This window comes from Rosa chinensis, chromosome 5 (genome assembly GCF_002994745.2).
Source record: "Rosa chinensis cultivar Old Blush chromosome 5, RchiOBHm-V2, whole genome shotgun sequence".
Taxonomy (NCBI): domain Eukaryota; kingdom Viridiplantae; phylum Streptophyta; class Magnoliopsida; order Rosales; family Rosaceae; genus Rosa; species Rosa chinensis.
The window spans coordinates 55,376,201-55,391,908 of NC_037092.1; the positions used below are offsets into that span (position 1 = coordinate 55,376,201).

The following is a 15,708-nucleotide window of genomic DNA, read 5'->3' on the forward strand; positions in this document are numbered from 1 at the left end:
CAAATTTATCTGCCCAAGCTGAGCCTTCTCCTTCACACGCAAAGCTCAGCTTTTCCTATTTCCTTGTTCACGTCAGAGTTGGGCAGAGAGAAAGGGAGCCTCGTTCAGCTCTTCCCCTCCACGTTTCCATCATGCAAAGGGCAACTCCTCCAAAAACATCATCTCAGACCTTCAAAAGAGAGAACCCAGGCCATAAATCGTCATTCATCCTTCTCTTCTCACCTTTCCTCTCGTCCCTGGACACATCAGTCTGTTTACGACCCCCAAAAAACCTAGTTAGAGACCTCCGATCAAAAAACTTTCTTCACCAAAGTTGTTCGTCTATGTCTCCTCTATCTAGTATCAAAATTTCAGCTCCATTGGAGTCGATTTGAACCCTGTACATCCCTCGAAGAGGAAGCTGTTCTGAAACGAGCCTGTTCCCGATTTCTGCTTGAATTCCCTCTCTTGCTTCACTCGAATCCCTCACATCTTACTTGAGACTGATACAAACACTTGGTAAGATTCTAGAACCATCAAGTTCCCCTTTCTTTCCTCAATTTTTAGGCTCATTACGTTCAAAACAACTATCCCACATATTGAGAAGTTTTTGTTGCACTTTGCATGTTCGAGATTGAGCGAACTTCTTGGCCTGCGGCTGGGCTCGATCCAACAAGCTCCATCAGCTCTCTTTCCTGTTGAAACCCTCAAGAAAAACTCACCTTTTTTATTAGTCTTTGGTGAGTATCATCTTTTCCATAAAACTCTATATATTTTTGGTTGTTATTACGAATCCTCGAAGATTATGAACTTGTCACTGCTGTTGTTGGTATCTTGCTGCCTTAATTTTGATTTGTCATCCATTCTAATGTCTAGGGATTCTGCTAGGTCATGGCTACACCTTGAGTATTAGAATCGTATTTGGTTCAAAGGTTATTTGTTGTTTGTAGCTGTCCAAATATCATGTTTCAATGCATTGTGTCATAGAGCTACAACACCTGCCCATATAGTATTAGAAAGTAACCTGAGCTATGGATCATTAGGAGCATTAGACATGCCTCTTAAGTGTGTTGGATTTGTGCTAGAACATGGTTATTTAGAACATTGAAATCATGCTTGATCATAGAGTTTATTTGTGTTACTGTTGTCCAAACACCATGTCTTCAAAACATCATGTTAGTGAGCTACAAGATCTTCCCCTTATAGTATTGAAGGGTCACTGAGACTTTAAGCCTTTAGAAGCTTTAGATACTTTCTATAGGTGTCTTAGAGTCTACTTAACCAGCCATTTTGGGTACCAAACGAGCTTTACACAAAAGAACCAGTTTCTGCAGATTTTCAGTTTTCAGTAAAATCTGACCCAGTTTAATTCATTTCAAAACTGGAGCTAAACCGTTGAGAATTTGGGGTCAGTTTCTTCTAGAGAAATATATTAGACACATATATGAACATTCCAGAATTTGAATCACCCCAAAAGCATTTTTCTATAATTAGTTATGCAATTTTGAAATAGGGGGACAGAAGCTTGTATTTCTGGAAAGAATCTGCACATTGTTTTACTTCAGCCTTTAAAACCTTTACTCTTTGTTTGGTTTCACTTGAAATACAATAACCATTTCAATCTTACTGAGTTGGTTGTCAAGCCATTCTTCTTTTCAAAATTTCTCAAGAATTTACCTCAAGTATTTTGAACAATTCCGTGACCCTACAGCTCGTTTAAAACTCTGTTTTCGGTTTTCAGCAACTTGTCTTTTAAAAAGTGTTCTTACCCCCTCTTCCTAACAACAAATCCCTTATTGGAACCCAAATGGTCTGGTTATTAGTTAGTAATTAGGTTAAAGGAAATGTTGTCTTTGGAGAGTTATGTGAGTGAATAGCTAGCCTAGTTTATCGTGATTAATGTCACTTATTTGGTCTAGGCTTGATATCTTGGTAGGATCTTGTGAAGTGGTGGTTGCTACAAGGTTGCATTGAGGCCAAGTGCTGCAAGAGAAAGCTCGAGTTCCAGGTAGGGGATGCCTTTAACTCTATCTATGCTTTTCTTGCATATACTATGTTTTATATGAGGCCTCTTGCATGTTTTGGAAATTATCTGTTTTTACAACTTGAAATGGTTTGTGCGGATTGGATTGATGTGTTGGCAATTGATGGGGATGTAAGGAGAGGTCAGTTCCTCCTTGAGCCACCGGTGGTGGGCAGTGTGCACCATGCCCTTGTTATCTCCCCTTTATCTCTAGCCTTGTGATTATTGAATTCCGAAAAGTGATTGGCTAGATGGACGGTTGTGATGGAAGTGTGAAAGATGATCAATTGCCGTGGGATTGTAGTTACGTGGTGACGATCACGTGGAAGCGCAAACCGGTTTTTATCTACTTCTTTTATTCAAAACGATAACTCATGTTTTTTTTAAACTTAGATATGGGGGCGGGCATGGACAATGACTGGATGTAGGAGCCTAACCCCTACTTTAGTTTGTTTTGCTGGCTGTTGTTGTCGAAGCTTGGGTACGGAGGATAATCCTTGGAGGACACAAATTGTTTTATTCTATTTAAAGTTTATTTCTTTTTGGCTTGCTTGATTTCACTAAATTTTTGTAACGTTATGTATGGTTGATGATGTGTGTGATTGCTTACCACCAAAGTGGAACCCTAAGGTTAGAACCTCCATTTGAGTTTAGGTCTTAGTGGGCTAGACCTAGAAGACTCACGTAAATTACCATTTAATGAACTTAATGCAAACTTCGGCTAAGAACTAAAATTGACATAGGTTCTAAAACTCAACACAACACCACCTTCCTTTCCTCTTCATCGCCTAGTTCGTAATCTTGTGATTACGAGCCAAGCCCACTATACAAGCCCAAAAATTTTGGGCTTATAGATTTCTTGCTTTCCAACCTAAAGGCCTTGTCTCTTTGAGGAATTCTAGACCCAAAACACTTACTCCAAGTGTCGCGGGTGTAGGGTTCCTTGGGGAGGCAGCGCTGTGGTAATCCGGTCTCCGGGTCGCCACACTTAATTATAGGTGTATTGTGTTCTTCGATGTGCATGTATTGTGAAAATGCAAAATGTAATAATTTAAACACAAACAGTAGAGCCATTTTCTAAAATGAAGAATAAAATTTATCATATAATAAAAAAATATCGCGTATTTCATGTCATATCATGTCTAGTAACCAATTTAATTTTTCTAATTCGACGGAGGAGAAGCAGGTGAACGTGAGATCGCGGCACATAGATTCCAAAGTTTTTCGCTACTTGCCAAAGCCTGTGCTTTGTTGACACTGGGATGACGTACATCGTGATTTCGCTCTGCGATGATATCGTGGCATGATTTTCCCCATGAGACAAGATCACGACAACAAGCATCAGTCACAACCGTACCTTGATAAATGCTTTTCTCTATTTCCTCTCCGCACTTAGGGGGGAACTTTTCCAAGCATTCCTTTACGGGCTTGGTCTCGTGTTTGTCTGAATTGTCGATGGCAACGCACTCCGTCCAAATTTGTTCGCCCTTTGCCAAAGTTTGAGCTTTGTTTGCACTAGGATGAAGTGCCACAAGGGACGTGTTGAGGAAGGTATCGTGACATGGTTTACCCAACTTTACAAGATCTCGACAACAATCATCACTCAAAAATCCATTATTGAAAATGCTGTTTCCTACTTCGATCCCGCACTTTTCGGTGAACTGTCTTTCACAGTCTTTAACATTTCCTGGCCCCTCCAGTGTTGGGGTTGCAAAAGCATTTGATGTCACCTGCAAGAGAAAAATCACCAAAAGATGGCACCTGCTTGGTCCGGCCATAACTCCCTTTGCAATGTTATGTGATTACTCACGAATGTGTTTTTTGGTAATGATCGCTTTGTTGGAGTTTAGTTTCATGTGATAATATATTTATAAGGGAGAAAACATAACCGCATTTAAGACTCAAATGAACTAACTGTGTAAACGCTTGTGCGCTCTTTCAAAGAAGTAACGTGTTTAACTGCCTCTCGGCTTTAAATAAGAGAGTTATATTTAAACAGTGCGCACGTGTTTCGATAGCTCGGTTATGTTTAAATGATTTACCGCTAAATTATCAAGTTTTAAATGCAGATAAGTATTCAACAAGTGGTCATTATATATTACACTATTTATGTTTCAGATCATTTAAATTCTCAAAATTCTAGACAATTCCACAATTAAAATATGTTTAGGAAATAACTGTTGACAAAAAATTAAAAGGGCTTGTTCAAGCACGGCGCAAAGCACGAATGGACCGACTGGCCGGATTAGCCCATTTGTCACCCCAAATCTTTGCGTTATGGAAAATTAATTTACCACTTATAAATTCATCATGTATGATTTTATCCTTCTTCATAAATTCAATGATTTCCGGTAAAACAAAAAATAAATTACTGTGATACTGTCAACAAGAAAAAATTGACTCTTCTCAAGTTGTTTTGGAGAAAAATATCCTACTCAGTATTTTTTTGTTTTCAACTCTGACCTTGTAGATTTTAGTTGAACCAGAAGTAACTTTTTGTAGATGAAAAAGAATTAGGGCTCCTCATGTGATTGATTTGAGGAGTGGTTAAAGAATGCACTTAAAATAAAGCAGTGATTTGATTTTTGGGCAACGAGTGATCTCCTCATGTCTATGTAATAACTAATTAATGTAAAAATGTTATATAACGCTGCACAGTCACTAAGAAAATAATGGTAAAGAGTTATTGCGCCAATAGTTAGTGAGTAATGCGTGCACGTCATTGGTGTAAGTACGACTTTAATGAAACTTTGCAAAGCATGCGGCGAGAGTTACATGTGTAACTTAACTTTAACGTTCTATCGAATGTCTTAATTGCATCAGCCACGATGTTTGAAATTGGCGATTGCTATAAAAAATTTAGAACAGTTATTGTTTCCGGGGCTTACGACGAGTAAAACTACTGTCGGGGTCCGGAATCAAGAATCTGTCTTGTGTCCTTTCCTTCTCTTCTCGCAATCTGTCCAACACAACAAAAGTCAAAGAGAAACCGGGTTTGCCGGCGTAAAACTCTTTGACGCTTAAGTCAGTAATGGTTGATAATGTCGAGAGAAGAATTAGATCAGAGATCTTATCTGTTGTAGAAGATTTTTGTCTTTATATAAGCGCTGGAGGACGTTGAGTCCTATTCAATTCCGATGTTGGAGAGGCATGCTCCTCTGTGAATATGTCCACGCCGGGGCCGGGCCAGCTTGACCGGTCACGTCGTGGTGGTTCCAGTGGGTCCCGCTAGTGATTATTTGGAAATAAGTCTTGTTTTCCTCCATGGTATTATTTGAGTATTATACAGGTGGTATGAACAGTTATAAATATTTCATATTGACGCATTGTTTATGGTGTTTATTAATTCGGAAAACAATTTGTCGAGAATGTACGTTTCGGCATGCACTCACTTTAATCTTAGCAATTATCATTATCATTTTATTTTAGAAGTGAAGCTTTAGATGTTATTGTCAGCAAACGTCTTCCATTTGCTAATGCAACCAATAAACTTTAATGTTGTACAGCATTTTGAGGAATAAGACTTGCCGCTTATTCACGTACACGCCGACTAATAAAATTGAGCACTGAAGTTTACACATGTTGCATTACAATATCTCCAAATCTAACATCCGTCGGGCAGCTTACGGGCTTTTTAAGAAACATTACTAGAAAATAGGCATTCGAGACCGATGTGCAAATTGGGCGCTTAATTATAGGTGTATTGTGTTCTTCAATGTGCATGTATTGTAAAAATGCAAAATGTAATAATTTAAACACAAAATGTTACGTCCCGGACCTAAATTTACTGATTTACTAATCATTAGGACGGTAAACGACATTTACTTTCACTTTTACTGTCGTTTCAGTAGTTTTAGGGGGCCCTAAAATATGACTTTTTGTTCGGGTCAAAATTTGAGAAAATGTTCTGCATGAAAGTTGTAGAGGATGTTAAACCGAGCGCGTGCATATGTGGTACGTAAAATTCGGAGTTCATATGCGAAAGTTATGGCCAAAATACTAAAGTTACTGTTCATGGCAATTTTCTATAAATAGCCGAGTTACTGTGGTAAGTTTCCATTTTCGGAAACTTACCGAGCCCTCTCTCTTCTCTCTCCCCGATTCCCTCTTCCTCTCCAACCTCTTCACCTTCTTCCGGCCATAACTCCTCCATCCGGCGATGGATTTTGACGTATAAGATGTCGTTGGAAAGCTCTCTTCCTTCTCTTCATTTCTGGGTTCGTTTCGTAGCTTAATATGAACTGTGGAAGGTGCAGCAACAAGAAGAATAGGACGGTCACTGTTGCAGTTTTGAGTCAACGCCGATATTTTCCTATTCTGGCAGTCTCCGGCCACCAAACTGGCGTCGAAGGTTCGGTTTTTGACATAGATCATTTCCCCTAAGGTCTTTCATTTCAATTTGCAGTGTAGAGGTCGAATTAACAATTTCAATTTCTAGGGTTCTTGGAATTTCTGGAAATTTTTCACCGGCAAAATTGGAGCTCTTCCAGGTAAAATTGGAACTTGTTGTAGTTGAGAAAGAGGTTGGGTTTGTTGAGTAGATGGTGCTGCCAAATTTTGGTGGCCATCGGAGGTGGTTGCCGGTGGCGCGTGGAGGCGTGTAGGGCAGTGTTTTAATTCTAGTTTTTAGCCCATTAAATTGTAGAAATGTTGTAGAACTTGTATGTGAAGTTTGGTGAATTTTGGAGAAGCTTGGAATTAACTATGAAGTTTTGAAGTTTAGGGTTTCGATTATCGAATTACGAGAATCTGACCGTCGGATATCTCTCGGTTCTGACTTGGAACCTTTAAGATAATGAATTGGTATTAGAGATAAAATTTGGGTTGAATCCGAGAACAAGTGGAGGGATGATTTGTGAGGATTTGATTATGGGATTCGTATTAAATTGTCGAATTGTCGCTTACAGAATATAATCGTGTACAGGGTGACGTACTGAGTTCTGGCTCGATGAAGGAACTCGTATACGTGATCGTCGGAATAGTACTGTGAGTGGACTTTTGTTTTAAATAATGATGCATGCGTTTATTTTTCTTGAATTAATGCTTTATTTAAGTAACATATTACTTTTCGAGCATATGAATTGATTTTGGAATTTGATTTCGACTTATCTCGTGGATTTGCTTTCAATAATGATTTTCATGAAGTGATTATGATTTATTTCGGTTGTGAATTTCGGATATTATTTTGTTATGCTCGGATTCGAATTTATAATTTATGTTGATTTTCGACCAATTATTTTCCGAGGTGATTCCAGAATTTCATATTTATTTTTCATTCACCGATTTGAGATCTCTGAAAGATTTTCGAAATGGGATTTCGATGAAATTATTCCTTGTTTATTTATTCGATCTTTGGTTTTGGCATTGGGAATGCCTTAGCAACGATTTCGGTTTGAGAATTATGATTTTGTTTGATCTCGCCTTTCCTCTATTGGTTTGAGATACTTTTGGCGTATGGGACACGTCGATGATATTTTCAGCTTGCTTTGAGATTTTGGGGGAAGCTTTATGGATTTATGTGGTTTTCGGATTTTCTTTTTTGCCATACTTTGGGTGACTATTATCATTGCTAGCATTGATCTTCCGCCTTTGTGGCGAGGTGATGGGATCACCGAAGCCCTCCGCCTTTGTGGCACTGGTTACTGTCTTTGTGACAGTAATTCTAAAGCCCAGTATCCTATCGCTACGCATAGTGGCGTAAGGGTATATTACGGGAGTAATGGGAGTACTTTAGCCTGGGAGGCTATCACCCGAGCCTGGGTGGCTCACTCGTATGGCTATCATCTTCCCCTACTCTTTATACTATTTTGACTAGCAGGGCTAGTCCGATTTCCATTTAATCAGCGGGGCTGGTCTCGTTTTGTTGAGTATCGGAGTTTCAATCTTTTCTTTCAGTTGTTTGTGACTAGCGGGGCTAGTCGGTTTTCTTGAGCAGAACTTCTCTCGTTTTGGTTTCCTTAATCATTGCATGCATCGGGAGTTTTTAAAGAAATAAATGTGGGAAAGTATAAAATCCCTTTTGTTTAAAATTGTTTATTTTTGTCCACTCACACTAACGTGTTTTCAATTACTTTCCCCTGGGCCCTTCGGTTTCCAATGCCCAGTTTGCAGGCGAAATTAGTTGAGGTCGGGCGTACATAGAGTTGAGGCATAGTCAACAGCATGGCTTCCGCATTTGTTTTTGAATTAGGTTTTTCTTATTTACCTTTCTGTTGAATTGCTCTGATTACCTGTGGAACTAATGTTGTTAAGTTGAGATTTGTGTTTTGTGATTTGGAGAACGTTGTGATTTGGGGAGCAGGGTGGCTCCGGGAGAATAAGGATGAATGATTTAGAAGTGTAAATTTCCTTTCTACAGGTTTTGGGTAGTCCATTTTAGGGGAAATTCTGCCAAATTTTTGGAAGAATTTCTTCTAAAGTGGGCCCCGCAGGGCCACCGCGGGGTTTCGCTCAGCGGACTTCGACACTTGGAAGATGACAAGTGAGAAGTTCCGCTAGTGGGGTTTCGCTCAGCGGGCTTCAACACTTGGAGGATGGCAAGTGAGTTCCGCTAGAGGGGTTTCGCTCAGCGGACTCCCCCGACGATTGGCGCCCTCCCAAAAGTTGTGGCTTCTACTAGACTCTTCGTCTGATGGTGGTGGACACGTGGCGAACCCCTAAAGGGTTAGCGTGCGGAGGTGTGCCTCCTCCTCCTGGCCATCTCCTCGCCATTAATGTTGAGTAATGATGGGTTTCGTAACCGAGGCGACGCTTCGGTTAATCCGGAGAGTAACTGTAGCTGTGGGACACGTGTACGGCTGACATTTGATGTCGTTTTTCAATGGACGGCGTAGGACTGTTTGACGTTGAAATAAAAGGGGGGGAAGTTGGCATATTTGATACTGCTCTTCACTTTGAACTGTGCTTCGTCGTCTTCAAGCTTTCTGCGTCTGAGATCGGAGAAGAGAGTTGAGGCGATATTGCCGAGTTTTCGTACGTGGAAGAACCGACGACCTCCGGCTCCGAAGACTAGTGCTCACACTGCTGTCAGAGACTCTATCGTTGAGGTTGGTATTCTAACCTATATCTCTGTTTCATTGGGTGCCTGCCATGGCGAATTTTTTGGGTTTTGGGCGTTCCTGTGATATGTCCTTTGTTGACGTGCTGTGAGGGTGTGAGGGTGGGTTTGGGGATGGGTTGCTGTATTTGACAGAATTGGGGTTTTTAGGGATTTTCTAGATGGTCGAATCTGGGTTTGAGTGTGTTTGTTCTTGTTTTGGTATTTTCTGGGTTGAGTGTTGTTGATGTTCTTGGGCACTGACTGATATAGGGATAGGTTAGATCTTGTGTGAGCTAACTGATTTGGGTTTTAGGGTTTTAGGATGGCCGACGTCATAGAGATTTCGAGCAGTGAGGATTCCAGATCTGAAGTGTCGTTCAGCGCGGCAGATAGAAATTTTATTGCGTCCATCTGCCCGTGCAGGAACCTCACTGCCAGAACCGCTAGAGGTCGAGCCGCTACAGACCATTCCGTGGGACGTAGTTATGGGTCGTGCATCGCGTCCGGAAAGTTCTAGGGCGGGGGAGGCTGCCACTGCCCACACTTTGCACGAAGAGCGCCTAGAAAGTAATAGTACCGCCAGCGGTTCCTCTGGCGGGGGAGGTGCAGCGGGGGAAGATACCGAGTCGTCATGGGTGTTCGAGGACGGCACCCCCGTTGACGAGGCGGGAGGTAGGATGACCGCTGTTGCAGTCAACCGGCTGAAGAGGGTCTTCCGGTTGCCCGGCGTGGTGAAGCTGCGTCCGCCGACGGTAGAGGAGAAGGCCTCAATCCTACCAGTGGGCCACGCCGCGGTGCACGAGGCTATATTCCTTTAGGGAGTGACCTTCCCGCTGGTGCCCAATCTACAGATCCTGGTGTGTGAGTTCGGCATCGCCTTTGGGCAAGTGTGCCCCAACATGTGGCGGTTCCTGCTGGTTGCGAAGGACCGATCGTGGCGGAGGTATTACATTTCTACGAACTGGTGTACGTGAAGCGCCAGGGTTGTGGAGGGCAAGTAAACCTCAGTCGTCGCCAAGGAGCGCCCAAGCTGATCGAGAACCTGAGGGACTCAATGTCGTACTGGCGGGGTTCCGTTTGTATTGCCACGGCGGGGTGGGAGTACCAAGCGGGGTCTAACGAGGGGGAGCCGACGTTTAGAATTAAGTCGGAGTTTCAGCCTATCCGAGGTTGTTTGTCTTTTCCGCTGAACAAGACTAGCGGGGTTTCTTTTTTTCTTTTTTTTTTGTACTCTGTACTGATAATGACCTTTTTTGTGCAGCGGGGTTGTGGTACAACCTGACTCGTGAGGAAGAGTGCCGCGTAGCATGCATCAGGGGTTGCTGGCGGAATCGCAACTTGCTGGACTTCCGTCTCCTTACCGGGTGGGAGTTGTTGGTAGCTCAATAACTGACGCGTGCCGTTGGTAAGTACTCTCCGCTGCATCGTACCTTTTGTGAATTTGCCTCATGCTGACCGGCTTGCCATTATATATTTTTTTGCAGAGACTCCACCGGGAAATAAGGCGAGCCGTGACTCTTTTGCAAAAGCCATGGACCGTGCTGAAATCGATAACTTCCTGGAAGCCATGTACGCTTCTGGGCTGGCGGCTCAGAAGACTGTGGTGAACCCGGAGACGCTGGCGCTGAGCCCGTCTAAGGTTCCGGTGGTGCTGCCAATGCCGCACCAATCCCACCTTGGTGGTGACGGGTTGCCCGCTGTTCAGGAGGGGACCGGCGTGGCGAGCGAGGCGACGTCGCGGAAAGAGAGAGCGCCGACGGTACGGCGCTGGGTGCCGAAGAAAGCGGTGCGCCCAACGGGGGGTGTCACCATAGCGGGGTTGGGGCCGCTGACGGGGGGTGCGAGGCCTGCCGCTGTTGGAGGTACGCGGACCCTTTAGCGAAAACGCCGTCAACCCGACTCAGGCGGGGAAGAGGAAGAAGTGGAGGTAACCGGGGCCCGCGAGCAGCAGAAGAAGTCAAGGCAGGCTCCGTCCGAGGCTCCCGCTGACGTACGAGCGGCTTGGACTCATTTGCCGCGTACGTCGAGTTCCTCAACGACGGTGAACGGGAGTTCCTGTACCACCTCTGCGAGCGGCTGGGGTTCGGGGGCTTGGAGGGGATTGTCCGATCGACCCACCGTCAGCGAATCGCCATTCAGCACAGCCTTTGGGCACGTCGCCGTTGGGCTACATGAGATGTTCCGGGAGGCGTCAAAACAGACCCTGGTTGAGCGGGAGCTCAGGGAGGAAGTGGTGGGCCTCCAGAGGGACTTGGGGAAGGCCCAGGAAAAGTTGGCTGATGTCGAGCGACGCTTGACAAAGGCCGACTGCGATGTGGCAGACGCCCGTGGCAAGCTGAACGTTGCCATTGAGCGGCACTTGGAGCGGAACGAACAGTTCGCCAAGCTGGAGCAAGACATGTCCCTGCTGCGGGATCGGGTGGTCGCTAAGGAGAAGAAAGTTGAGATCCTTCAGCGGGAGTCCGCCGCCAAACAGGCTGAGATCAAGCGGCTAGAGGGTGAAGTCGCTCGCTTGGAGGCTGAGGGGGGCCGTGCTGCTGCCGCCGCTGTTGAATCATACAAGCAGTCGGCGGAGTACAAGAAGGTACTGACCGAAGCAGCGAAGGCCGGTGCCCTAGCTAATGTGGAGATGCTGCAGCAGAAGGGCGCCATCGACTGGGCGAAAGCGTCGATGCAGGTCGTGCAGCCATCAAAGGAAGCTCCACCGACAACAAGTACCGCCCCCACTGCCTCCCCTGGTCATGTTGAAGGAGCCTGCTCGGGTAGCTGGGAGAGTGGCGGACTCCCAGAGGGCGACTCTCAGAGGACGCCTACCCAGTCCGAGGTGTGTCTCGCGTTGGGTTCTTGGCGGCCCACACCCGGGCGGATGGCACAGTAGAGACCCCCAGTCCCACAGCCTGAGGGTCTGACCAGACGAGCCGTTCACATCCACCGCGGGCTGCCAGTGGAGAAGCTGGAGGTAGAGGAGCCGACCTCACCAACCCCGCCAACCCCTGAAAGTAGGAGTAGTAAAGTTTTTTGTAGCCGCTGAGGCATAAACATTTCATGTAATTCTCTTTGGGATATAAATGAAATTTTCGGAACCTAAGCTCCTATACTCTGTTTTTTTTCTTTTGTTTGTGATGATGTGTGTACCGCTAGGGGTCTTGACAATTTTATTTTTGGCCATGAATGAATCATTAAAGGAATTAAAATTGGTCCAAGTACACAATGTAGCCGACGTAGTCTGCTGACTGGCGTTGCCAGTTGCCCCCAGTGCTAGACTTGGTAACAATGGTTTGAATAATTCCTTGTTTCATTGATAGCTGTCTGAACAGCGTTTACAAAAGCGGGGTCGTACCTGTTGGGTAGCTTCCCTTAGCTAAATATTGAATAAAAATTTAGCTAAGTCAAGATGCTCTTGGGTAGCGGTATGACTATTTGTAGTAATACCGAAGGTGCTCGGTATTCCAGGGGTGGGTCGTTGTGACGCCATCCTTGTCCATTAAGTAGAAGGTGCCTGGGCTCACGACCTCTACAATTTTGTATGGACCTTCCCAAGTTGGGCGGAGTTTTGTTGGTGGTGGTATGACTTCTTTCATTACCCAGTCCCCCAGTTGGAGGTTGCGGGCTTTGACCCTGGCGATGTAGAAACGCGATACCCGTCGCTTGTTCTGGAGATTGCGCAAATGGGCTGCGTCTCGTTTTTCCTCTAGGAGATCCCTGTCGAGGTTAACGCCGTCGCTGTTGGTCTCGGGGCAGTAGCCTTCGACCCTAGCGGTTGGTTGGGTTACCTCGATAGGCAGGACAGCCTCAGCTTCGAACATCATACAAAAGGGGGTTTCACCTGTGGCGGAAGTTGGGGTTGTCCTGATGGCCGATAGAACTTCCGGGAGCTTCTCCGCCCATAAACCCTTGGCCCTATCGAGCTTCTTTTGCAACAGCTTCTTGATTATTTTGTTTGCTGCCTCGACCTGACCGTTGGTTTGGGGGTGAGCGACTGATGCAAAACGCATCTTGGTGCCCAGGTTGGCGGTGAAAGAAATGAGCTCCTTATTGTTGAACTGTGCGCCGTTGTCTGTGATGATTGCATGTGGGACACCGTAGCGGCAGTAGATGTTCTTCCAGAGGAAGTGAATTACCTTGGCGGTAGTTATTGCCGTCAGGGGCTCTGCCTCTATCCATTTGCTGTTGTAGTCGATGGCGACAATGATGTATTTGAACTGACCTTTGGCGGTTTGGAATTTTCCCATCAAGTCAAGGCCCCACGTTGAGTGAACCCAGGGACCGACGATAACTGACAGAGGTTCCGCCGGGGCATGTGGAAGATCAGTATATTGTTGGCATTTGTGACAAGATTTTGATATCCGCCGGGCGTCATCACCAAGCGTAGGCCAGAAGTAGCCTTGTCGCATTGTGCGATTAGCCAAGGATCTAGCACCTGAATGATTTCCGCACTCCCCGCCATGAATTGTTGCCAGCACGACCTTTCCTTCCTCTGGGGTTAGACAGCGGAGGTTGGGGTGAGTGAATCCTTGGCGGTAAAGTTTGCCACTCTGCATGTTATAACAGGTTGCCCTCCGCTGGAGTTGGAGCTCCTTGATCTTGTCCACTGGCAATGTCCCGTTGCGTTTGTACTGAATAATTTCGTCCATCCAGCTAGGATTGGCCTCAATGTTAAAGATTTTCGCCAGGGTTTTTGTGATACTTGGCTTGTCCAGAGACTCCACCCTTGTGTCTGGTGGACTCTAGTGTGGCTGGGTGGTTGCCAGTCTTGCCAATGAATCAGCCTTGGCGTTCTTTTCCCTGGGGATTTGTGTGATGGTGTGGAACTTGAATTTTTTGAGCAGCGTCTTGGCGTACCCTAAGTATGCCGCTAACTGCTAGTCCTTGGCTTGAAAGTTGTCGTTGACCTGGTTAACGACCAACTGAGAGTCGCTGAAGATATTGACACTGTCGGTCCCCGAATCAATGGCGAGGAGTAGGCCGGCAATGAGTGCCTCATATTCCGCCATGTTGTTGGAAGCTTTGAAGTTGAATTTCAACGCGTATTCGACGCTAAGCCCCCTGGTGCTGTTAAGATGATTCCGGCGCTGCTGGCCTTGGAGCAAGCTAAACCGTCCACGTGTAGGTTCCAGTTTGATTTTTGGGGAGCCTGCTCCTCAGCTGTCACCATTTCCGTTCCGGGCGGTACATCTATCTTTGATTCGGGCTGACGCTCGGTGAGCTCAGCAATGAAGTCTGCCACCGCCTGGCCCTTCATGGTGGTTCGTGGTTTGTAATCTATGTCAAACTCGCTGAGCTCGATGGCCCACTTGCTGAGGCGCCCCGAATGTTCAGGGTTTTGCATTACTTGTCTCAGCGGTTGATTGGTTAACACATGGATTGTATGGGCTTGGAAGTACTGGCGGAGACGTCTGGCGGCAACGATGAGTGCGAGAGCAAGCTGCTCCAAGGGAGGATACCGTGTTTCTGCTCTGTTCATGCCCAGCTACCGGCATAGAACACCGGGAGCTCATCCTGGCCCTCCCGCCGGACTATGGCGCAGCTCACCGCTGATTGAGATACCGCTAGGTAAATGTATAATGTTTCTCCTTGCACAGGAATGGAGAGGAGTGGAACTGCCGCCAGGTATTCCTTCAGACCTTGGAATGCCGCCTGGCACTCTGGGTTCCAATCGATGACCTTCTTGTGGGTTGTTTTAAGGACTTTGAAAAATGGGGCGCACCTGTCGGTCAGTCTGGAGATGAATCGAGACAGGGCGGTTAGCTTGCCCTGGAGGCATTAGACGTGCACCTTCCACTCCGGGTCTTTTAAGTTGAGGATGGCTAGCACCTTGTCAGGGTTGGCCACGATGCCCCGCTCACTGACAATATACCCCAGAAATTTGCTGGCGGTGACGCCAAAGAAACATTTTTCTGGGTTGAGGAGCATACCATAGGTCAGGAGGATGGTTACTATGATTTTTAGGTTTGCCACATGTCCGCTGGCTTTAATACTTTTGACCAACATGTCGTCTACGTAGACCTCGATTATCTTGCCCAGATGTTCGGCGAACATGGCGTTCATCAGTCGCTGATAAGTTGCCCCTGCGTTCTTCAAACCGAAAGGCATCACATTGTAACAGTACAGGCCCTTGTCGGTGGTGAAGGTGGTGCACTCCTGGTCATCGGGATGCATCCTGATCTGGTTATAGCCGGAGAACGCATCCATCATGCTGAGGAGCTCGTGTCCGGCGGTTGCATCGACGAGTTGATCGATGCGGGGTAGTGGGAAGCTGTCTTTCGGGCATGCTTTGTTTAGATTTTTGAAGTCGACGCACATCCTCCACCTGCCGCTAGCCTTTTTGACCATAACCAGGTTGGAAATCCATTGGGGATAGATGACCTGGCGGATGAACCCAATGCCGTGGAGCTTGGCAACCTCTTCTCTTATAGCACGGTACTTCTCTTCGTCGAAGGCTCTGCGTTTCTGTTTGATAGGGTAGAAGGATGGTTTGATGCTCAACTTGTGTGAGATGATTTCAAGGGAGATACCTGGCATGTCTGCACATGACCAGGCAAAGACCGTAGCGTTGTCACATAGGAACTGAGTGAGCTTCGCCGCCAGCTCTGGGTCTAATTGACCGGCTATGCAGACTGTCCGCTCAGGGTGCTCATCAGAGATGCTGACGATCCTTAATGATGTC

General features: G+C 45.9%; 1 protein-coding gene and 1 long non-coding RNA gene across 2 annotated transcripts; one reads left to right on the plus strand and one right to left on the minus strand.

Moving 5' to 3' along the window:
- The first annotated feature begins 668 nt into the window (after positions 1 to 668).
- LOC121053053 lies at positions 669 to 2,611 on the plus strand. Its single transcript, XR_005810590.1, has 2 exons — positions 669 to 719; positions 2,451 to 2,611. It is a non-coding gene; the product is annotated as an uncharacterized LOC121053053 (long non-coding RNA).
- Positions 2,612 to 3,150: 539 nt separating this feature from the next.
- LOC121049233 lies at positions 3,151 to 3,780 on the minus strand. Its single transcript, XM_040505908.1, has one exon. It carries the CDS (start codon positions 3,778 to 3,780, stop codon positions 3,166 to 3,168), a length of 615 nt encoding a protein of 204 aa, XP_040361842.1. The 3' UTR covers positions 3,151 to 3,165.
- Positions 3,781 to 15,708: the final 11,928 nt, after the last annotated feature.